Source organism: Hypomesus transpacificus, chromosome 3 (assembly GCF_021917145.1).
Source record: "Hypomesus transpacificus isolate Combined female chromosome 3, fHypTra1, whole genome shotgun sequence".
NCBI classification, from domain to species: Eukaryota; Metazoa; Chordata; class Actinopteri; order Osmeriformes; family Osmeridae; genus Hypomesus; species Hypomesus transpacificus.
The window spans coordinates 14950711-14975372 of NC_061062.1; the positions used below are offsets into that span (position 1 = coordinate 14950711).

Consider the following 24662-nt stretch of genomic DNA (forward strand, 5'->3'; position numbering starts at 1 on the left):
ATAGGACAGATGGCGGATGGAAGAAAGGAGGGTGGTATAGATTATTGACTATCAGTAAATCAGGCACTGAAGACTGTGAGAATGGTCAGTATATCACCTCTTACAGCCCAGATCCAGAAAACCGAGAAAAGAGGGAAAGGATTTCTAACGAGGAGACAGTTTGTGATTCATTTAGAGAAAAGAGTGGGTGTGAAAGAGAGAGAGGGGAAGAGAGGGTGAGAGAGGTAGGGGAGGGAGAGAGAGAGGGGAAGGCAGAGAAAGAGCAGGGTGAGAGTGGAACAGGAGAGAGATGGTGAAGCAAATAATCTGTTATTGACATCAGGCATGGCTAATTGACCCTTGTTTGGGTGAGAGAGGTGCATTGTGGGTAAGTGGGGCGTGTGGCCTCAGGGGGGACTGACAGAGAGAGGAAGTAGGTTAATGAACACTGCCAGGTGTGTGTGTGTGTGTCGGCCTGACACAACAACCACAGCTGCAGTTTCCACGGCAACGGGAAACATACACCTCAGTCATGGTTCATTCACAATGGCTCTGGAGTGGGTAACGTGTGGATCTGTGTGTATCTCTGTGTGTGTCTACATCTGTGTGTGTGTGTTTGTGTTTGTGTCTGTGTGTGTCTAGAGAGACGAATACAGAGATAAAAATAGAAAATGAAGCAGAGATAGGTTGTGATTGAAACAGTGACATCACTGAGTGAACTGGGTTAGAGAGCTGTGTGGCAGGGTAGCCTAGTGATAACCAGGGCAACAACACATACAGTACTAACAACACTGAGGCTGCAGTATACACTTAGACCTGGACACTAGACATACAATACAGAGTAGTTCTGGACCTAAACTTAGTAGTTCTGGACCTAAACGTGGTTCTCAAACCTGGTCATTGTACCCCCCTGCCCTGCATGTTTCAGATGTTTCCCTGCACCAACACACAGGTGTTGGAGGGAAATATCTGAAACAAGGCCCTGGCCCCCCTGGCCCTGCCCCCGCTGGCCCTGCCTCTGGCCCCGCCCCTGGCCTTGCCCTGACTCCAGGCCCAATGACCCAGGTCAGATGGAGGCGTGATTGGTTCATGAGATTAGGCATTTTTTCCAAGGATAGGTGGTATGAGATATTATCAGGTTTCTACAGAGCTTGAAAATGACCCATTCTTCTGAATGAGGTGTGTTGGAGCAAGGAAACCTCTAAAACAAGGACCAGGGTTGAGAACCGCTTAACTGGACACAGAGATTTACCCAGCCCCAGCCCTAACTCCAGGCCCAATGACTCAGGTCAGATGAAGGTATGATTGGTTCATGAGATTAGGCATTCTTTCCAAGGAGAGGAGATAATCCTAATCTGGATCTGCCTTATCTGATCCCAGATCTGTACGCTACCATGATCACGATGACATCACTCATCCGTGGTCATGGCAACACCTCTGGTGGGCCAATGGAGAGAGAGACCTCTTTCATGTAAATTTAATTTTTCACGGTTCAATTCATCACGCACACACATGCAGACATGCACAAACTCTCTTCCTGACTAGCGTGTGTGTGGTGCTCCACAGAGAAGCAGCAGTGTTGAATATTTGATGAGTGTGTGGAGCACTTTGCCTGAGGAGAGGATGCCTTCTGTCATCAGAGAATTACAAATGTTCTCCTCCTCTTCTAATGCCTACTATCACACACACACACACACACAAACAGGTAGGCCGCACACAAGTGAGGCCACGACTGCCAGGGCCAGGGTGTCAGTCGACATGGTGCCATAACAATATTGCTGCCAGTCTGTATGCCATCTGGTGTGTGTGCGTGTGTGTGTGTGCGTGTGTGTGAGTGTGAAGCAACGTGTTTCTGTTGTATAATTGTCTTCCTTAATTTCCTCACTGCTGGCCCTTGTATCAATATTTTTTACATCAAATGACTTCATCCCTGGCGATTATGGAGGAACAATAAATCTATTTTAACGAACAGTCAGTCCTCCGGTCAGTCCAAGGTCCAAGGATGACCTCTACCTGTTCAACACCACTTCCTCAGCATCCAAACAACTACAATTCCCATTGGCACTATGACATATTCACATTGGTAAAAAGCATATATGCAAGACAGAGAAAAAGGGAAAGAAAGAAAGGTGGGGGGTTAGAGAGTGGGTGGACAAAAGAAAGAAAAGGATCAGGGGAGAGGGGGAGAGAGTTGAAAAGCGAAAGTATTTAATTATTTAGCATTACCAATGTTGCACTATTTGTGGAGGCAGAGAAACTAAGGGGCTATATTTACAGACAGACAGTCTTCTGGGGCAGCTCATTGGCCTGTACTAGGTAGTTACACCCAGCCTAAGACCCTCTGCTAGCTAGCTACACCCAGCCCAGGAGCCTCTGCACGCTAGCTACACCCATGTACTATCTACAGAGCTAATGAAATATAAAAAAATAATTTAGATGTATAAAGTATATGGATGTGTGGCAGTGACAAATACAGAACATTAGATTATGAAAATGAAAAACTGGAAAAATTGAGAGGAAGAGGGAGGGAAAGAAAGAGAAAAATAAAGGTAGCCTTGATGAACAATGAGCAAGCTATTACTTCTATGCTTCTCTACTCTCTGAAACAAACAACAGCAAAGTTTTAAACAGTATGTTGCTTATGCAGATCTCTATCATTTAACTAGAGGGAGGTGGAAGTGATAAAACCCTGTTATCTCCCCTTGCCAGCCTTTGCACACACACACACACACACACACACAGAGGGAGAGGGTGGGGGGGGTAATTACATAGATTAATGAAGGAAAAGTCCATCTCACTCTTGAGAAAAGAAGAAATGGCTAGTTTGGGTTCAACAGACCAGAATATTAAAGAGGTCTGGGTGTGTGTGAGTGTGTGTGAGTGTGTGTATGTGTGTGTGTGTGTGTCAGCTGTGCTGTAGAGCTGACATGTAGTGTACAGCAGAAGACAGGCTGGGTGTCAGCTAGCCAATGGGCCGTGACTTTCAGTTAGAGCGCATTGTCAGCAATAACCGTACATACATAACTCTCCTCCTCTTTCTGGAGAGCACAGACACAGACACAGAGAGAGAGAGACAAAGACAAAGACAGAGACAGAGACAGAGACAGAGACAGAGACAGAGACAGAGACAGAGACAGAGACAGAGACAGAGACAGAGAGAGAGAGAGAGAGAGAGAGAGAGAGAGAGAGAGAGAGAGAGAGACAGACAGACAGACAGAGTTACACATACACACACGTAAATACATATACAGGCACACTTTCTCTGTCTGTCTCTCTCTGTCTCTTTCTCTCACTCTCAGAGTGAGTATCTAGGAGTGTAGAGTGGTATGTCCAACCTTTGCCTGACCTCTCCTCTGGTCCAATCAGCAGACAGAACAGTCTCTCCTTTCCATCACAATATGACCTTCACTCACGGCTGCATTAGATACACACACACACACAATTCAATCCAAAGCAGAGATAATGTAAATAAAGCATGACAGGCTGTCACTCAGGGTGTCTTGGTGCTGGAGCAGAGGATGACAAGATAGGGAAGAAGGGGAGGAATGGGAGAGAAAAGGAAGGGAGAGGATGTGTGTTTGGACTGGTCCTCTGAGATAGGATAGGGACCCACCCAGAAATACTGGTGGGTCCTGCTGACCTCAAACCATCACAATGGCACACACATACACTAGTGCCATGTCATCTGCAGGGACAGGGAAAGAAAGAAAGAAGTGTGGGCCAATGGGAATGTTTATATCTTACCTTGTAGACCTGTCCATAAGTGCCATTGCCCACCAGTTCGACCAGCTCAAAGATGCCCGCAGGGTCCTAAAGAGAGATACATTGATTTTAGCAAGGCAGTGGTTGGCTCATTCCCCACCCTTACCCCCCCTCCCCCTACCCAAACACACCCTTGGTTAGTAGCGTAGTCAGCAGAGAATGTGGGTCTGGCAGAGGTGGACCCACATGACTGAGGACCACCATAGATGGACCACAGTTGTGTTCTGCACACTCGGACTTAAGACACTCCTGGCTGTCAGCAAGGAGCAGCTAGCTGAGAGCTAACACACATACAGTACACACACACACACTAACCCTAAACTCAGTGATCCCACGCAAACACACACATTAGCCCTCATGCCGACAGGACATACAGTACACACACTCACACTCACGCGCACACACACACACACACACACACACACACACACACACACACACACTACAGCCCATTCCCCCTCCCTCATGGCTGTGTTGCTAAGGCATTCCAACAATAGCTGGTATTCACTCTCTCTCTCTCACTTTCTCTCTCATGCTCTGCAAGCCTCTGTTCATCTCCAGTCACCACAGTAGATCAGTCTCTCCAGCACTCTTTCTTTCTCTCATTGTCTCTCCATCGCTCTCTCTCATTCCTGACCGTCTCCCAGTAATGCTATGGCAGTTCATTCATTCTTTCTCTCTTTCCCTCCTTTGTCATTCTAGAAGTACATCTAAGTTTTTTTTTAACCATTTCTCTCTCTCTCCCTTTACTCTCTTTATTTCTCTTTCCATCTCAATTTCTTCTCAGATGGGTTTTCAGTCGAGCTAGCTAGCACCATTTCATTGCTTTTCAACTACACCCATCACCCCCTCTCCATTTCTTTTCCCCTCTCTCCCTTTCTCAGTAGACCTGTCAGCTGTCAGCCGTCTCAAGAAAGATGCTGCCTCTCCTCCCCTATTTGATTTCCTGCAATGAGAAACATGCCACACACACATGCACAAACATGCACACACACACACATACTTATGCTGTCTAACCCTGTGTTTCAACTACATCGTCTAGCTGTTTAATTCTCACCCACACTCATACATACTCTTCTCAGGACACGAACGCACACGACCGTTTAAGTGTGTATGAGAATGTTAGTGTGAGAAGCTGTCTAATGTTGCTGAATGTGTGTGTGTGTGTCTCTCACCTATGTCTGAAGTTGAGAGTGCACATACGGGTAGAACAATAAGCATCACTTTCTTCAGCCTCCCTCTCATTTTCTCTCTCTGTCTCCTTCTCTTTCTCTCTGACTTGTCCCCATCTTTTTCACATATTCCACGATTCTCTCTCCCTATGACTCTTTCTCTACCCCCACACACCCCTTTTATCTCTTTTAATATCTCTTACCATACTCACCCCCCCCACACACACACACACACACACACACACACACTGGCTTCAGTGTGTGTACATGCAGAGTGCTGTCTGTTTGCTGCTCCACTTCATACATGTCCTCAGGCCCACTGATAAAAATACCCCATTATCATTCATATTTAATAGGCCAGCCACAGAGAGTGTTCTGCACCATGCCTGCCTCTGTGTGTGTGTGTGTGTACTTGAATTCAAACTTTTCTGTTGCTTGTTAGAGTTTTGCTGTGTCACATGACTGTCACATGAGTCGAATCCCTCGCTGGTGACTGATGAATCCTGGAGGTCTGAAGGGTGTGTGTGCGCGTGCATACATGTGTGTGTGTGTGTGGGGGGGGGGGGGGGGGGGGGGGACTGGGGGTATGTTTGAGGCTTGAGCCGGGCAGAATTGAAGAACAAACACCAGTGACAAAGTAAGCTACATAAAAAGGTGACTGATTCAACATGCAAACAACATGCCCTCTCTCTCCCTCTCTCCCTCTCTCCCTCTCTCTCCCTCTCTCTCTCAACATTGGTGTTGTGAGAAGGGGATTAATGGGAACCCCTCTCTGTTGGAGGTCAACATAAGATCACTGTAATCCTGCAGAGACATAACATCAACACACCATGTCACTGCTAGACATTACCTCCAGTCCTTCACCACACACGGACAAACACACATACACAGACACATGGACACACACACACACAGTGCAGAAACAACAATACAGAGATGGTTAAAATGTAAATATCAAAGAACTACAGTCAGTCCAGGAATGTGTAACTATTATCATCTTTAACTACTGTCATGTCTAACTGCTATTTCCTTACTGAGATCAAATTCCAGCTAGTCCTCCACATGTGCTTCTGGAAACACACAGCCGCCAACTGCCATTAGCACGGTAACAGTATAACACAAGTCATGCTGCTCCAGCCCTATTGGATCACACTGCTCACTACGTTAGTACACAACACACACACATACCATACCGTATACACACACACACACACAAAGTATACTTTGTAAACATGTACATTGGACAAACTCCTTCCTAATCCATCCTCTCTGACTCTCCCTCCATCTCTCCCCTCCCTCCTCCCCTCTCTCCTCCCTCCCTCTCATCATAAGCTATACTGTAACAAAGCTGGGAGCTTTGTTTACATCCATCAAACTATCTCCCTCTATCCTTCCTGTCTATGACCTTTTCCCTCTCCTCCCCTCCTGTCCCGCCTGAGGCACCGCCATGAGTGTCTACTGTGTGTGTGTGTGTGTTTGTGTGTGTGTGTGTAGCACAGGTGTGTAGCGTGTGTGTTTGATGTAGAGCACAGGATACTGTTGTCACTGACAGGTCTGAAACCCCTGCTGTTCCTACCATCAGTGAATATCTGTGTGTCTGTGTGTGTATGTATACGTGTGTGTGTGTGTGTGTATGTGCGTTTTTGAGGCCAGTGCTGTCCTGCTGGTTTACCATCTGTTGCTCTTGTCAGCTGACTGCCTCAACCCTTACTGAAATGTTTGTTTGTTTGTGTGTGTGGCCATGTGTGTGTGTGTGCATGTGCAGTCATGTCCTAACGCTGGTTGGCTTTGGTGCATCCACACGACTGTACAGATCTACAGGGGCACTAGGATGAAGCTGAACCAGGAACGACAGCAGATAGACAGGAGGAGCGCAGAGAGAGAGAGAGAGAGAGAGAGAGAGAGAGAGAGAGAGAGAGAGAGAGAGAGAGAGAGAGAGAGAGAGAGAGAGAGAGAGAGAGAGAGAGAGAGAGAGAGAGAGAGAGAGAGAGAGAGAGAGGTGCAGAGTGAGAGAGAGAGGTGCAGAGTGAGCACTTTAGCCCACTTCTGTTCACTCCACTTCCCAGTTCCCAGTTGAGTCTGTGTTGAGGGAGTGTGAGTGAGTGTAAGTGTGTGGTCAGAATGTAATTGTCTTTCGAGCAGAGTAGAAGGGGCCACCACTAGGGCAAGCCCAGCCCCCTTGACCTACTTCCTAACTGCCTGGTTAGACCACTGTGCGTGTGCCTGTCTGCGTGCTTTGCCTGTCTGTGCGTCTGTGTGTGTGTCATCACCATTATCCGTCATTCACTTCCTATATCCCTACATGAGATGAGAAATCAGAAAGACAAAGAGAAAGCCAAAGAGAGAAATAAAGAGAGAGAGAGACATAGACAGATAAAAAGAGAGAGAATGGCATTATTAATTCCTTTAGGATGGGAACAGGCTACATGGCAAGGCTGGAGAGATTGAGAGAAAGAGATAGACAGATGGGAAAGACGGATGGAAGAAGGACTGAATGTTGGTGGAGGAAGCGATACCAACTCAACCAGCGCATCATCGACATGTTGCTACATGTGTGAATTCTTGTGTTAGCTAACTGCTTGCTCCCAGACAAACAAACACACTTCTGTAAAAACCTCACTGAAATGGAATCCACGGTACCCCCCCCCCCCACACACACACACACACACACACACACACAGGTTTCTCAGATGTTTTTCTCACGTGTGATTGTGGAAGTAAGGCCTCATTAGCAGTCACAGAAGTCCTGTGTGGAGCTCCCAGAGAGAGGACGTCCTTGGTCCTCCTGTGACCCAGACACCAGGCCTCCATGGCCACTCTCAGGTGGCCATGGAGACAGGACACACAAGCTGCATCTTGATATGCCCAGCTGTGCCTCCTTGTGTCCTACCATCACCTCCTCGTCTCCTAGCCTCATGTCCTTGTCTTCTCGCTTCATCTCCTCTGAAGGCAGGACCAAAAGCAGTTCTTCTGAATAACTAAGATCTGACTTAAGGAGAATGACTCCCGTGTTCATTTTCCTTGTTGAATGTTTATATAGGTCCACTCTCATGAGTTGGGGATTAAATAAACACTCCTGGTGTTAAATAAACATGACATTTGCTTGGATCTAAACTAAGATTTGAACGTCTGACCATGGGTCTGAACTAGGATATGTGAGGGTTCTCTCTCTCTCTCTCTCCGTCAATCTCCCTCTATCTTTCATCTCTCTCTCTCTCACTCCGTCTTTCACCCTACCCAGAGTGGATGCTGGGACCAGACCCAGCCAGTCAGCCAGTCAGAGGATTAGTGAGGGGAGTGAAAGACTAATCTCAGCTCTCAACAGCAGGACTGGTCCCGATGTACTGTCACTGTAGACAAACTACCAGAACACTACAGTACACTAGCACACAGTCCTAGTACACACACACACAGACACACACAATAGTGCACTAGGACAACACAGACTTGTAGTACACACACACTAGTACATTACCACAACATGCTTACATACACACAGACCTGTACTACACACACAGTACAGCATGGAGCCTGTACTAAAGACACACAGACACTAGCACAACACAAATGCCAGGGACATAGGCTACCACAACACCTTGTGTGAATTACAGACACATAGAACACAAACCCTGCCACATACACAAATATTGCAGACAGGCATATAGTGACACAGACAGAGATAGAAACAGACACCTGGTATGCCTCTCATTTACTCTCTCTCTCTCTCTCTCTCTCTCTCTCATTAGTAGAGTAACAAATAAATGTCTCTGCAAAGCCTACAGCTGCTATAACAGACAAAAACAAACACACACAGTGCCCAGTGAAGTGAATAGATTGGTACCGATGTATTAATAGTGTGAGGAGTGTGCGTTTGTGTCTTTGTTCTGCGTGCGTGTATGTGTGTGCCTTAACGCATGTGTGCGGATGTGTGTTTGCTTGTGTAAGTGTTTGTTACTGCGTGTGTGTGTGTTTCTGTGTGCAGTGCGCACAGGCGAACAAAAGAACGTGCGGTGCAGTAGCAGCAGCAGAGATATTAGCAGCGCTGACTACAGGTAGTCTCCGAGTGCGTTCACTGTCTAGCAGACGACTGTCTGTAGGATGTTTCTAGAACTGACAACACAAACGTCCACCAAAACCCCACCACCAACTACACGCGCGCGCGCGCACACACACACACACACAAACTGCACAGAACGCTCCGTTACCGATTATCCCGACTCAAATTGCCTCAGACACCATGGGCCAGCATCTGTGAGACTGTGTCAGGAAACTAACATTTGGCAAATAACACACACACAGCCTAAGTCGAGATTCAGTGCTGTTGTTAAATAGGTTACATTCCGTGGCTGACTGAATCAAGGCAGCATAAAAGCCTGCCGATAAACAGCTGAAAACACAAACCAGGTCAGGAGATTTACACCGCAATCCGCGCATGTTTCATCGTATTACTCAGCTACCGTGGGAAACTCAGACATTTTAAACTCTTGCTAGGCTACTGAAAATGCTATGGTGGTGGTGATGAGGGGGGGGGGGGGCCTCGGTCTATAATTTGACACATTGTAGCAGCCTGTCTCGGACACATCCGTTTCTTCTCGGTCGCCAGACTCAATATTCATGGAGCTGTCAGGTGGACTGAATCCCACACACGCGCCCAGGCACACTAATGCATAACCCGCACCCAGGACACACAGATAAATCCAAATACATACACACTGCTACACAAAAAAAAACTGTTACAGCGACATGGGCCGGGGCTATTCACTGCAATGTAAATCACATCCCATACCTTAAAAGTGGAGAGGTCTATCTCGTCCAGACTACGAGCAGGAGAGTCGCTCGCCATGTTGAATAGAAGCCAAACTCAGCACCGAAATCGACCAACCGACCCTGAGAACGGCCTTCACACTCGTCTCCTCTCCTTGAGTGCAGCGGAGCCTGTGTTCCTCTCTCCTTTTCTTGACTATGCAACTCACGCAGACCAAGCTCAATAAAAGCAGCAATGTACGCTCGTCCGCTGACGTGCCTGTTCCAGTTACAGGTGCACGAACGCTGGCGCGTTGCAACGGGACGAGCACATCGCTGCTCCCGAATCCATGTCTGCAAAGCAAAACGTTGAAACGCAGTGTCTGAAGCCCCGGTACGACGGTGAGAGTCCAGCGGATTTGCTGCTGAAATGTGGAGCGCTGTCAGTCAGACATATCGAGAGGGAGGGATAAACTGGAGCACTCTCCACCCCAAACGTCCAAACCCCGCCTCTGACAGAACGCACCGGCCTCCAGCAACGAGGCTGGCATCATTTATAAGTGGCTTCCGAAGAAAAATGTCTGAGGCAAGGCGTGTGGGCCTCCGCCCGATACTGTTTATCGGAGATGACAGATAGGCCTTCGATGAATAGGCTCTACAATATGATTTAATCTTACTAGCCTACTGGAAGACAGAGATCATGTCACATATATATTTATACCTGTGAGAACATCTCTATAAATTCCAGGAATGTGTGTGTGTGTGTGTGCGTGCGTGTGTGCGTGCGCGCGTGTGGGCACTAATTAGAATTGGCTTAGTTTTCCACGGTAACAGAAAGAACCGTGCTCTCTGCAAAATGTATATCCTGCAGGTGTCCTCTTTATAATCCAACGGAGTGCAGTGCCGCGATTGTTGTTTGGATATGCATTTCGACATCAAATGTGTGAAACCCTTCACATGGTGAAAAATTTATTTTCTGTGTCTTATACATATTTGGAAATTATAAACTCTCCCTAATACAAATATGTTTCAATTACTCAGATATCTTTATCACAACTGAAGTTACAACATTTTAAAGTTGACCTGTGTCAAAAAGTGATAAGGAAAAAAACTGCATTCAAAGATTCCACCCCGTTTCATAATTCGAGTAGCCTGACGTTGTCATACTAGTAATTCAAGTCAGAATATGAGTCTGAAAACTCTCCGTTGGGCTGTGACTACTGGGCGTGTTTTAAACGAACTCGTAAAACAAATGCCTCTTCGCTCAATTGGATAGACCTATCAGAGCAACGTAATATGTTGTTTGTTGAAAACAATTCAACCCAAGCGTTCTTTCGTGACGTTGCTGTTGATCATCTGTCCATCATTGTATAAAGCCCGCCCTGGCAATTTCATTGGTCCGTCCCGATTCTGGTTTTCTGTAGTTGTCCCCAATACAAGTAGCCTGGCTACCAGCCCAACTTCTCCCCGCCCCCAAAACAATTTGGTCGGGAAGTTGGGTCTGGAGGTTCTCGTATTGGGGACCAACTACAGAAAACCAGAATCTGGGCGAACCAATTAAATTGCCAGGGCGGGCTTTATACGACGATGGACAGATGATCAACAGTAACAATCACCAAAAGAGCGCCTAAGTTGAATTCGTTTTGAACAAACATGGCTACCGCTGGAGATCTGGGATGTTATGATACTGCCATCGAGTCTGTTTTAGAAGACATCAACAGCGCATTAATTTTGAAAGAGAAACAGAGAGACGCAATCAAGGCATTTGTTGATGGAAAATATGTTTTTGCCGTCCTTCCTACGGGATTCGGTAAAAGTTTAATTTATCAGCTGGCCCCGATGGAGTTGTAATCCTAAACGGAGAACTTCGTATATGCATTGCCCTTTATTGTTTCGCTCAAAAAGTTTGACCGTGTGAGCAAGTACTCTCCCTACCCTTAAATTAATTTTACAACACCGGCAAAAATCGTTTGTATTCATTCTTCAAGCATACTTCAAGTCTGCTTGTAGTTTAGTTCTGTTGACAACAACTATGCGGTGCTTAACATACGTCACATACTGTGTTGCTCTGATTGGTTGTAGATCTATCCAATTGAGCGTAGAGGCATTTGTTTTCCAGGCTCGTATCAGGCTCAGACTCATATTCTGACTAGAATTATGAGTATGACAACGTCAGGCTACAATGCAAGACCCTCCAGACCCAACTTCCCGACCAAATTTTTTTGTGGGCGGGGAGAAGTTGGGCTGGCAGCCAGGCTATAATTCGAGTTCACATGGCTTGAAAATCTTGCAAGCCAACATGTCCAAAAACCAAGGCCATAATCACAATACATATTGGGGGGGCCACATCCCCTCCAATATTCAAATCTGGTCAAAATGTCCCCCCCAATATATTGATATAAAAATATAAATGTGCTAAGCTACAACAGGCAACCACGCACACTGCCCAAAATTATCATAAATGAATAAAAAAAGTCCCCCCGATGTTGTCTCCACGGCTACGGCCTTGCCAAAAACCGTTGAAATTAACTGTTTTTCAAAGTAATCATATACTTTTTGTACATTACAATTACGTTTATGTTAACTGTACAAAATATCAAAAATCTAAATTTTGACAGAAAACGATTTTCGATCTTTTAGCTGATTGCCAACAATGAGCGTCCGCAACATCCTACAGTTTTCCGCAGGCCGCCACACAAATAATGAAAAATTATGAATTTATTATTCACCGCCAGTTTGGCTTGCTCTCTTCGTGTGCCAGCTCCTTCACTCTGATTGGTCTTCTGGTCTGCATCAAGTTTCCTTCGAATAGGTATCTAGAGAACAGGGCACTCTGCAAAGAAGGTTATATTTTGCCGGTGTCCTTATTATAATCCAACGGAGTGCAGTAGCCTGCCTACCGCGATTGAACTAATGTGAACAACAAAGGCATTCGGCTATATCCACTTTCTATTGTCGTTCTGTTAAACTGGCTAGCCAGCTCCTTTGAAAGCAACTGAATATCTGTTGTAAAAGCGAATTCACCTCTAATAATGTGCTTAGACCTACTGATGTCAAAATGTACATGTACAAAAGGCAAATGTACCAGCGCCATATGAATTAGGCCTGCAATTATGACAACTGGCTCAACCATTGTGCATATAATGACTTGTGTTGAACTAAATGTTTAGATGTTTGTGGTGGTAAGACAATTTAACAGAGAACCAATACAATTAACTTTGATCAACAAAACATATACAGTTTATAATGTAGGAAACAGCAGACAAATGAAGGCTACATAATCATTTGCATGAATGTAGGCTACCACAGCATTGGTAATTTGACTACAATAAGTTTGGAGGTGTACTTCAGAGATGGCAGAAACATTTTAAGTGTGATCTGAGAAATATAGGTACCAAAACCACTGAGAAGAACTGATCACCATATATAGTTCAAGGAATCTGTATTTTGGTGTTTCACTGACATCTTAATCACCGACTGCATCACGGCACTGTACACTAGTCTCTTAAATGATACTCAAACAAATGTACAACTTTAACATTGAATTGTCTTGAATTAGCCCATGGGATAGCCATTCTCTCAATCCAGGAACAAGAACATTCTTTCAGTTTAATCCATGCCTCTGTCTACTTCTTTATAGCACTATTCATCAACATCATTGTCATCATCTTTCCATCTTAGTTTCTTCAATTTCCCCTTCCATGCAGACGACAACCCATCTGACCAGTTTCCTCTTAGTCCAACAGTTAGGTTTTGTGTACTCTGCCGTGACACAATCAACTTTTCAGAAATGTTGTAGAAATGTGGAAACTAAGTCAGCTCTGAATACGTTCACTTTTTTATAGGTTTGTATTTAGTTTGGTTACTCTATTTATGTTATGCTATTTTGCAAACATAGATTACTACTTTGGATTAATGGATATCTCTCAGGAGGACATGTCACCCATGACTACATTGAAATCTAAAATGAAAACTGGTGGAAACTCATTGGAAATAGTGGTTCAAAAATATAAGCAAGCTACTCTCATGCATATCAAACGTTAGTCTACACCACACAACCCTTAAGATGAACAATTAAAATGTTTTTCCTCCTAAAAAAAAAGTACCTGCTCTGCCTGTTAGTTTGTATTTGTGTGTGTCTGTCTGTACCTGTCCCAGTATATGATTCATATCTGCAAGTCCATAGTTGTAATGCCTAAAGCTGTTCTTCCGGTCTTCAGAGCAAAAAGAGATTTAGCAAATAAAAAGGTTTCCAAGGAAAGCTCAGTAACGTCTCAGGTTTTCAGAGGAAAGGGACATTATGTTGAGGAGGGGGAAATGTACTGAGGAAGATGACGGTGTTCTAAGGAAGACCCAGCAATACAGAAGAATGGGTTATCTTGGAGGCACACTGATACATCATGGAGATTCCTCTCTGATCTCATCCTTGCCTATTCAAGACCTCACCTCACATGTCACTTACAGGGGAGGCAATTCCCATTGTTATGTAACCTGCATATTACACATGGGACTGCTTGTCGGTCTGTGTGTCTGTGTGTGTATGTCTGTGTGAGTGTGTCTGTGTGCGTGTTTGTTTATGTGCCTTCTGTGGTTCTGGCCAGGACTTCCTCTTGGCTGGACTCTAGGGGTTGCTACAACCCCTGTGTTTTTTTGTGTGTGTTTTTTTGTCTGTGCTTGTGTTTCTGTATGTGTGTATGTATGCAATCAGTGTTGTCTGATACAATCATATACCATTTTAACGTTTCAAAGAAAGAAACAGTGGTGGGGAGAGAAAAAGACGACATTACATTTAGTCATTTAGCAGACGCTCTTATTCAGAGCGACATTAATAAGAGGGAGAAGGTAATTAAGAGAAAAAAACAAAATAAAAGAGAGAGAAAGAGAAAGCAAGAGAGAGATGGGGCGTTGTGTGTTTGGAAGCAGGCTGAAACATGGCATATGCTACATATATAAAAACCTGTTCTTGTGACATCTGCTCCGCCTGTGAAGTAATCTGTAAAGACAAGTCATCACATTTACACACACACATACACACACACACACACACACACACACACACACACACACACACACACACACACACACACACACACAGCATGGCTAACTGCACAGTTGCAGCAAAGACTAAAGAGATGAGAAACAGTCAACCGTTGAGAGAAACAAAGTGCTCTTGTCCCAGAAACAGCAGTGTCTTTCATAATGTAAGAGTGTGCTACGCACAGCATGCCTAAGTGTGTGTGATTATGAGTGTGTGTAAGGACTACCAGTCACAGGGAGCATGCGTGAGGGGTTAGAGATCCCAGCCATCCTGTCCTGTCCGGTCCTCGAACTGTACGACTGCCTACAGTCTGTCTTTCCCTTTCAGAATCAGAATAGTTTTTTATTGCCATGTAAGTTAAAACAAACACAGAATTTACTGTTGCAGGAAGGTGCATACAATGAACATATACGGATCTTAATTTTAAAGGTGGGAGGGGGGCTGAACAGGCAAATACAGGTGGGTCAGGGGATTTACCAAGGCTGCCCTTTTTCAGGCCAACTGTACACCCAAGCCACTGAGCCTCTGCCGAGGGTGCAGGGGGTAGCTCCACCAGGGGTAGGCCTACATACTACCATCACTTCGCCCCTGACGACCTCACAGTGTTTGTCGTTGGAGATCAGGAAGTGAGGTCACTGGAGGAGAGCCTGAAGGTATATGATGAGGGGGCATCATTCGCTCAAGTAAACTGGGGCAGGAGAGAAGGCAAGTGGGACATGGAAGGATGGTGTTCCTCCACAGCTGCCAGAGAGCCTCCAGTGGGGGGTGGGTAGGGCTCAAGGTTTACCTAGGCTGGGAAGAGTGAGGAAAAAATAACTGGAACATAGTGACTCTATCTGAATTTTTCAATGTGGAAGTGGCTCCCAACCCAGGTGTGGTACAGGGGCAGGGTCCTGACAGTGAACCACCTGGAAATTGATACTTTTGTGGCTGTGCTTAATCTTCCATCACAGGCCTCTTAGGAGATCTCCAGAGGATGGTGGTAGATTTCTTCTGGTCTGGCTACCACTGGCTGAAGGCACCAATTCTGTACCTGGCTAGTGTGGCCTCAGATCTACACAGAGTAGATGCATAGAGGCACGGGGGAGCAGGCCAGACAGATGGATGCAGATTGACAAAAGACTATTGTAAAGAAAGTCAAATAAAATAATTGGAAAGATAGTACTGTGGTTGATCTGTTCATTTCACAACATGACTGGTGTTGTTGTTGTTGCTTCTAAGTTAATGAATTAATATAAGATGCATTGTTTTTTTGGGGTGACTTTTTAACGTTTTGTGAAAAACATTACAGATTAAGAATAGTCATTTGGCCTATTCTGGACCATTACAGTCATTCCCATTCATGTGCACTCCCCCTGTAAATAGATAAACACAGGCTGGTGTGATATGGCCTCATCCTACACAACACATATATTCGTTGAGCTACCGGCGACTCCCTGTTGACTTTGAAGTTGAGTTTAGGGAAAGTTAAGAAGATCAAAGGGAAGCCCTGGAGGAACACGTGCACCTGTGTCAAGGTGAGGAACTTCAGGGTGTGGCAGGAATTGGCATGTCACCAGTGGCACAAGAGGGCAGTGCAATAAGTACAGTTGGAGGGTAATGTATGAGCCCACCAATACCCAAAAGGACAGAGGACTTACAGTGGATCCTAGGTGACCAACTGCTACCTGTCCCAACTCCACCAGATATTTGTGGGGGAAATTTGATAGTTCTCCACCTAGGGGTGGGGAAATATTTTTGTGGGAAGACGGAAAATTTTGTACTTAATTTATTTTATTTTGCCATGTATACAGATACTAGGAATTTGATTTGGTATTCTCCATGCAGCATCACAAATAGAACAACAAGACAAAACAGAACAACAATACAAGGAGAGATAGTACCACTATGAGATAAATAATATGATTATTTAGTACCACTAAATAAATGATAATTGATCTAAATCTACATTAAACTAAATGATAGTACCACTATGATAAATAAGAATGGAGGTAGTGCAACAATAGTAATGTTGAATAAAGTTAAATAAAGTGCCATTAAGTTCATGCGTAGGAGCTATTTAGTTATGCATCTGTTTGTGGAATGTGAACGTGTAAATGCTGTGTTCATGTTGTTGCCAGGGATAAACATTAAACTGGGGTGGACAATTTCAGTGACAATGTTTATTATAGGTCCCACATCCTCCTACACAAACAGGGCTGAATGTGTTTTGTTGAATTTTCAGTATGGGAATGCTTAGCTGGCCATTTGGCTATCAAGCATGAACCAGGTAAGAGGGGTTGGTCTCACTGACCCAGTACAAATGTTAATGAGTCTGGTCTCTGAGACCCTTGGAGTAGAGCAGGCATATTTTGTACTGACGAGGCGGGTTTATGAGTTTGAGAGGGTGTGGTGTCTTACAGGGGCGGTTTGACTGTTGGAGTGTCTAACTGTATGTATGTTTGCATGTAATGCAGATATTTCTGCAATGAGGGTATGTGGGAAAAGTATGCATTTTGTGTGTGTCTCTCTCTCCCTCTTTTGCTCTCCACCCATCTTCCTCCACCCTCCCCCCTCTCTCTCTCCAGCAGGTCAGCATACTGATGCAGAGACCCAGTTCCCAGCGACTGATGCATCCTAATCTAGTGTTCAAACACCCTGTCTCCAGTGATCTCAGCAGGCTACAGTGCTACTGTACACTTTGACTCAGGCGTGGCCTGTACATGGATGTCTCTCCATAGTCTATCAATATTGTTATGTACAGTACAACAGAGTAGTAGCAGCATTAGGAGACTCCTACAGTCTGTAACAATGTCTTTTTCTGTGTATTTATCTATTTATTAAGATAGGATCCCTTCAAAGTGGAGCTTTCTTTCAGAGCCTTTTTTAGACTGGGAGGAGACAATAAAGGAACATGAAAACTAAAAGGAAAATTAGAATGTTGTTCTCAAGAACACTGAAGAGTTGAAGCTCTGCCAATCTTTCATTTTGAAAGAAGATACAGACAGGTCTGTCGCTCACTGTCCTCATCCAGGAAGCTGCAGGATGCCAAGTGTTCACATGACTGTGATGGGTGTGTTTGTGATCCACTTTCACCAACAAAGAGATTCCTCTGTAAAGGTTGGCCCTTACTTGTTATGGCTCCTTGGTTACCACAAAACAACAACCCTGTTTCATAATGTGAGTTTACTACATATGACATGCTTATTTGTCTGACTAATTTGTAGTGGATTAGGGTCCCATATGCAAATTCAACATAGGCTAACTGTCAGGCTGTAGATTGCCCGACTTGTTACATAACCAGAGTTTCTGTAAACACTGATACAACAGAAAAGGGACTATTTTAACACTCCCTCTCTAGAATGGTGACGTTTTATTTTATTTAGTCAACCATTACGAGTAAAACATTAGGGCTGTCTCGGACTAAGATTGTATTTGGTCGACCAAGACTGAACACTTCTGAAAATCAACTACCGTAATTTTTGGAAATAAAGCTGCGTCCTGTACCCCGAATTTACAGTTTAACAGCCATATACTCCCTTACAAAAAATAAGTATATTAAAGTATACTAGAAGTATACTAAAATATGGATAGTTCACTTTTAGTTCACTTTTGATATACTTTTAAGAAGTATGCTGTAACCTTAATTACTGCCAAAACATTCTGAAGCCCTATACTCTTATACTCTTATATATATCATCAATTGGAGTATTAATGGAAAAAAAACGAAAAAGCTACTTGAGAATTTGAAGTTTATACTGTCAGACTGACTGAAGAACGAAATAACGACGTGAAATAATGAAGATAGTGTGGCTTATTGGCTTGTCAATTCCCATGATGCAAGGCGGTAAATAGTGTAAAAATGTGCTGATAAGTTTGACGTTTGTTCGAAATACAAATGTAACTTCTTGAATTTTGTTTTTTAATGTGTCTGCTTAGAATGTAGTGTTTTGTTGCGTGGTAATTGTCATTGTTGTGCTGGTTTACCATTGTAACCATGAGCTAAATGACTTACGTTTCATAACAAGATCTGGATTCGTCAATATTAATGTTCATGCAGTAGGTAACTTCTTTCAGAATCTGCGGTGTGACATTGTGAGGGCCCCCGTTCTCGCCATGTGACGCTAGATCTGAGGCGTCTGGGTAACATAGTACATAGTAACCGAGTGCCATCTCCGGGTCGGGGAGGAGATCCTGAGTTTTTCCTTGTCTTCCTTTAGGGTTTAGGTTGGTTAAGGGGCAGTTGTATGGGCGTATGTGAAGCCCTCTGTGACATGCCTGCGTGTAAAAAGGGCTATACAAATACATTTGATTTGACTTTGAAGTACTTGAGGAAGTATACTTGATGGACTGAAAGTACACTACACAGGCTACTTTGCAGTATTCAAAAGTAAACCTTGAAGTACACTATAAGTGTACTTTAAAGTGTACTAAATGACCTAAAAAGTGGGCCAATTCAGTTTACTTAGTACAAAAAAAGTATATAAATAAGTACACTGCTCGTATACTTTAAGTAACATGATTATAGTATACTTTTTATACTAAGTGTACTTACAAAATAAACTTGGAGTATACTTCTTTTTTGTAAGGGCTAGTACTAGGCTACAGTACGCTGTCAGTCTGTAGAGCAAGGTAAATAGTAAATTCAATGTGAGATGAGCAGTTACGTGACACTGAAACAGTACATTCAGAAAAGTAAACATTTTCAAATCCTGTAGGACCATTCAAATATGGGAAATAAAATTCCCATATCTCACATCCCATTTGCTATTCACCTCGCTCCACAGGCTGCGGCCGTACTGTAGCCTAGTATGAATAGCAAAAACGAAACATTTATAAAAATGCTAAATTTCAAAAACAATCTACTACTTACAACACAACAGCATTGGTTCACACCACCAACATCAGCCAAGAACACCGCAACTTAAGCCGAGAACACCGCAGCATTAGCCGAGAACACCGCAACATTAGCAGAGAACACAACAACATTAGCCTTAGAACACCGCAGCATTAGCACAAAACACAACAACATTTGCAGAAACGCTGCATTTCAAGTTCACAGACCACTAGGGGTATGGAACGCCGAGTTAGTCACAATTAAATAAATAAATTAATAGGTAAATAAATAGATGAATACCATGAACCATGAATTTTTTGGAAATTTTAGGGGAAGCTGAGCTTCCCTTATAGGCTTAAAGAAATCACCACTAGTTTTATATGTTCATCCTACAAATCCAAACGCCTATTAATGGAAATAACGTGATCTAACAAGACTTGATAATAATGTAATAAATAAAAGCTTGAGAAGTGTGTCTAAAATAGCCTATACTTTATTGAACATTTGCCTTTGAAAGGGGTATATTAACAGAACTATATAGGCTACAAGAGGGGGTGAAATATAGAGTCACAACGACATTTGCAGAAAAGCTGCATTTCAAGTTCACACCAAATCGTTCTCCAGACCACTAGGGGCAGTGCATGCAAAGTGGGGTGTTTTACCTGTTGTTGTAAAATCAAGAGAAGTAAATTAACTCCACGGGAACCATAGAGTTAGTAGGTGCGTTCGACATGGACTGCGGCTGCATGAAACGACCGGCGAGAGTAGCCGCTTGCAGTCGGGGAGGAGTTGAAAACGGCTCTGTGAAGTCGGACATTCCAGCTTCACGTGGTTTGCTGCGTTGATGTCAGTCATGGCCGATCAAGCGCTGTTCGCTTACTTTACTTTATTTATAACTTAACTTAATCTTTCCGTTAGTGAAGAGGCTGACTAAAACCCTTTCTTCAACACATTTTTAATTCAATTAAACTTTTTTGAGCATTGGCGAAACTGAAGGTGTCCGAATATTCCAAAACACGCGTCAAAGTTGTCGTGTGTGAGTCTGGCCAATCATGAAATAGCTGTGTCGTCACTTGAACCCGTGCAGTTGTTCTTGAGAAAATGCGCTCGGCTACACAGCCGGCAGTTCTCGAATCGATCTCACGGTACTTTCATGGCGACGTCACAGTGACGTGTTCTCGGCGCCGCCTCAAGTCGGACAAAAAGTCTAACCAGAATGCACTTTTTCAACGACATTTGCAGAAACGCTGCATTTCAAGTTCACACCAAATCGTTCTCCAGACCACTAGGGGCAGTGCATGCAAAGTGGGGTGTTTTACCTGTTGTTGTAAAATCAAGTGAAGTAAATTAACTCCACGGGACCACACCATAGAGTTAATATAACTACAGTAAGCTACTTTTGTCTTCCAAGATGGCGTCCCCATTCATTTCTATGAAAAGTGCTCAGTGGCGCAGTGAGGCAAGTGAGAGCGCGAGACTGGACGCGGCCATCTTTCCACTTCCGTGTCTTCCTGTCTAGTACAAACATACACAAAGCAAATGTATTACCATCAATCTAAACATACCCTTATATTTAGAACATCAGAAGCAAACACATTAATATCTTCTTCTGTAAATCTGATTTCATACTATCATTCACATTGATCTCTTCTTCCATCTTCAGTTGGCTATAGGCAATCTTCTTTCAGGCAGTGTAGTCTAGTCGAACCAATTGCAAACGACGATCAAATTGCTCGCAGCAACTTTCAACGACACTGCACTTTGCGTACAGCTCGGAAATTTTCTTGGTACTACGCAGAACGCGCATCCTCTCCTTCCGTCTCCAGGCAAGGCGCACGCTCGCCATGGTTAGCGTGTATCCACGTTGCTCTCCCCTCGACCCTAACCGCCGAATTAGTCGTCAGGAGAATCTGGTATGGTACCAGGACTTGCGTTTCAGGTCCTTCACCACGATCCAGTCCCCTGGTATCAAATCATGCAGCGGTCCAGTCACCGGAAGAAGAATAACCTCCACCTGCCTGTGAATCTCACACAAAGTACACTACAAAGGGTTGCACAGTGATAAACAAGCACACTCACAAAGGTCAGTTAAAAAGTTAACTGACTTCTTGTCGTCCGACTTCATCTTCAAGATCCCATTTTCTCATTCAACTGAAGTAATTGACACAATGTTGACTCCTATCAACTCCAAAAATAACTTCCTTAACCAAGTGTGACCCATTATCATTATATATCCTCAAAGAAAAGAAAAATCTAATTGAAGAATAATCTAAATTACCAAAAGCTTGACCACTGAGCCCAAATCTGCCTGAAATGTCTAAAACTTCTTCCAACAACTTCTTCTATCAATCATCAACAATCATGAAACAGTATCACTTCTCCAAAATGTAACTCTAAAAAACTCCTATCAATAATCAAATAGTTTCTCTAACCTTAAACGTGAAGCTTAACGTGTTAAATTCCCTTTCCCATATTACTTGTTCCACATATGAGTCTAACAAAATGAATATGCATTCATTACAAATCCCCATGTATGTTAAAATTAATATATCACACAAACTGTAGAGGCATGATCTTTCCATGTGTTAACTGAGCAAAATCTCAAGATAAATGTGTTATGCAGACCATACAACCTCCATTTCATTCTCATATCCTTCCTTTTTCCAAAATGCATTTTCTTGTGGATTAGTCCAAATCTCCATTCCACCATTCCTTTCTCCATCCGTCTGCTGCATTCTGTAATTCTTGTTAAATATACTCAAACAAAACACAATTCTCACTCTGGGTTAAATACAGTCAAACATTTTCAACTTAGCAGTATTTCATCAAACCCCCACAATCTTACCACAGAGCCAAACTTCTGACACTAAAGTCATAAAACCCCCATAGTCACTTTCTGTTTGGATCAGTCAGTCATCAGTCAGTCATAAATTACTAAACGTCATCTCTTCCTCTCTAAGAAGCCTGCGCTTCCCTTAAAGAATCTGTGACAAATATTCTAACAAAGTCACACAACAATTTCTCGAAAGACTCCTGTAGACCCAAATTTGTTAAGTTAAGCTTATCAGAACATGGCAACACCATCTCAGCACTTCCTGTAAACATATGTCAACATCAAAAACATATTCTAGTTAGTTCATCATTGCTTGCAGGTAGTATAGAAACTGCTCCAGCTAGTTTCAGCACTAGCATTTCTCTGTGAAATAATCATCATTGTTAGAGTGAATCCCACATTTGCATACAGCAAGTTGTTCTACAGGTGAAAATAAGAAACTCCCTGTTTCCATACCTTTCCCAAATCCATATGTAACACCAATGATGTATTTAACCATCAGCTAATGTGTTTAACTCTTTTCCCTTTTATGAATTGACAAGCTTACACTGAAGCAACCAACTTTTGAACCAATCTTTAGAGAATCAAACTATTTTAGAAAACAACCAAATTAAGAATAACCTCAATTTTTAATCTCTTATTATCTTTTCTTAAAAACACTTTAGGAACCTTTCAAATTACTACCTTTATATTTGAGATTCTCTTCTATTTTTCTGTATTTAAATTCACCAAATCAAATCTCTCTTTGTCCAAGACATTAGGAAAACCATCCACTACCCCAAATCAGAATTTAATCTGCATGATTCCAAAATGAAACATAAATCTTAGCCAAACGTATACCCCCTGTATATTTCTATATAGGTTAGATAGGTAGAGCTTCATAACTTGCCTTGGCTGCAGTCCAAAACAGGCTAATTAGCACAAACCATCAAAACCACAATTTATCAGACATAATGAGTCTTCCCAAATCAATTCAAACCCAAAAGTTATAATAACCCTCTTCATGCATCAATACCACAATAAAACATCCTCATCACAGCCTAACTGTTCATCCCAAACCTTGTGACAGGCTCTGATAAAACACCCAAATAAAACTTAAAACCACATTACAATCAAACTCAAATAAAAGTACATTGTAATAATCTTCTCTTTCTCATTTCAAAACCAAATTACATCCAATACTCTAAATTTGCGTCTTTGTCAATTTCTCAAATTTGCATCTGCGCATGCGTCATACGCTTCCCATACTGGATCTCAAATTTCAAGCTGTAATTCCTTTACTAGCCTGTACCCGCCGCCATCGCTGTTGAATCTGTCTGTAAATTTGTTAGCTACAAATGTCGCTACCACAGTTGCAAATTCAACTTCCTGGACTCTCCTCGGTCTCAGGACAGCAAAATGCACTTTCTCCACGTTTTCGTTGTTAGCCATTAGCTAGCTAACAAAGTCACAGCTTTGATCTTTTCCTCTCAGATCCCAAAGCTATCCTAACAATTTGTAACAGACTTCGTTCAACAGGCTGGCCTAAAACGGAACTAAAATCATATCAACCTTTCTAATCACGTCTTCATAACCCTTTACATATTTCTTTAAACAACCATCACATCTGTGAACTTCCCACACAAATGAAAATAAAAAACATCAATTGCTTCCATGTCAATGGATATCTAGTACGCACATGTTACAATCAAATGTAGATATTACAGTAACCTCATTCACACAACACAAAACGGAAGCAACATTTCCAGATAAATTCAATACGTAGGCCTAAACAAAACAAAAAAAAATATTCCTTTAACAACATAAACTGAAATTTCCGTTTGAACACATAAAAACTCTATAAACGTTTCAATAACCTTGGATTGTAATTCTTCGAATGAATATCGCTTTCGTTGCCAAAACTGGCCTTTACCAATTATCTGACCCAAGAATCGAAATTTAGCAGCGCAATAGCCTACTAATCCAATATCGAATCAAGATCATAAGATAGAAACTCGGTCTGTACATGATTTCCAAATCAAAAGTATGCCAACTCACAATATTTTCTTAACTTTGACAAAGAAACAGAAACACACATGTGTTTCAAACCAATACATTTCTATTTTCAACGTCAAATTTTCTTTCAGATGAGTGTATTTTTTGTTTTCTCTTTTTTTATTTTTTTATCACTCATGATGTTGTGGGCCACTGCACGCAGAATGAGCCGCTAGACTCAAGCGCATGCGCCTCTTTTCAAATGGAGAATTCAGCCAAAGAATTAACATTAGCATTTTCAAAAACAGACTGTCTCCATCCTTAAAACAAATCAGACAGATGTAA

The 24662-nt window shown here is 43.0% G+C and overlaps 1 protein-coding gene across 1 annotated transcript in view; it reads right to left on the minus strand.

The window, feature by feature from the left end:
* Positions 1-10167, minus strand: part of tnika (TRAF2 and NCK interacting kinase a) — a 40260-nt gene extending 30093 nt beyond the window's left edge. Inside the window, 2 exon segments of the mRNA XM_047018353.1 lie at positions 3724-3789; positions 9700-10167. Of these exon segments, the coding sequence (XP_046874309.1) occupies positions 3724-3789; positions 9700-9756 (123 nt within the window). The 5' untranslated portion in view covers positions 9757-10167.
* Between the last annotated feature and the right edge of the window lie 14495 nt (positions 10168-24662).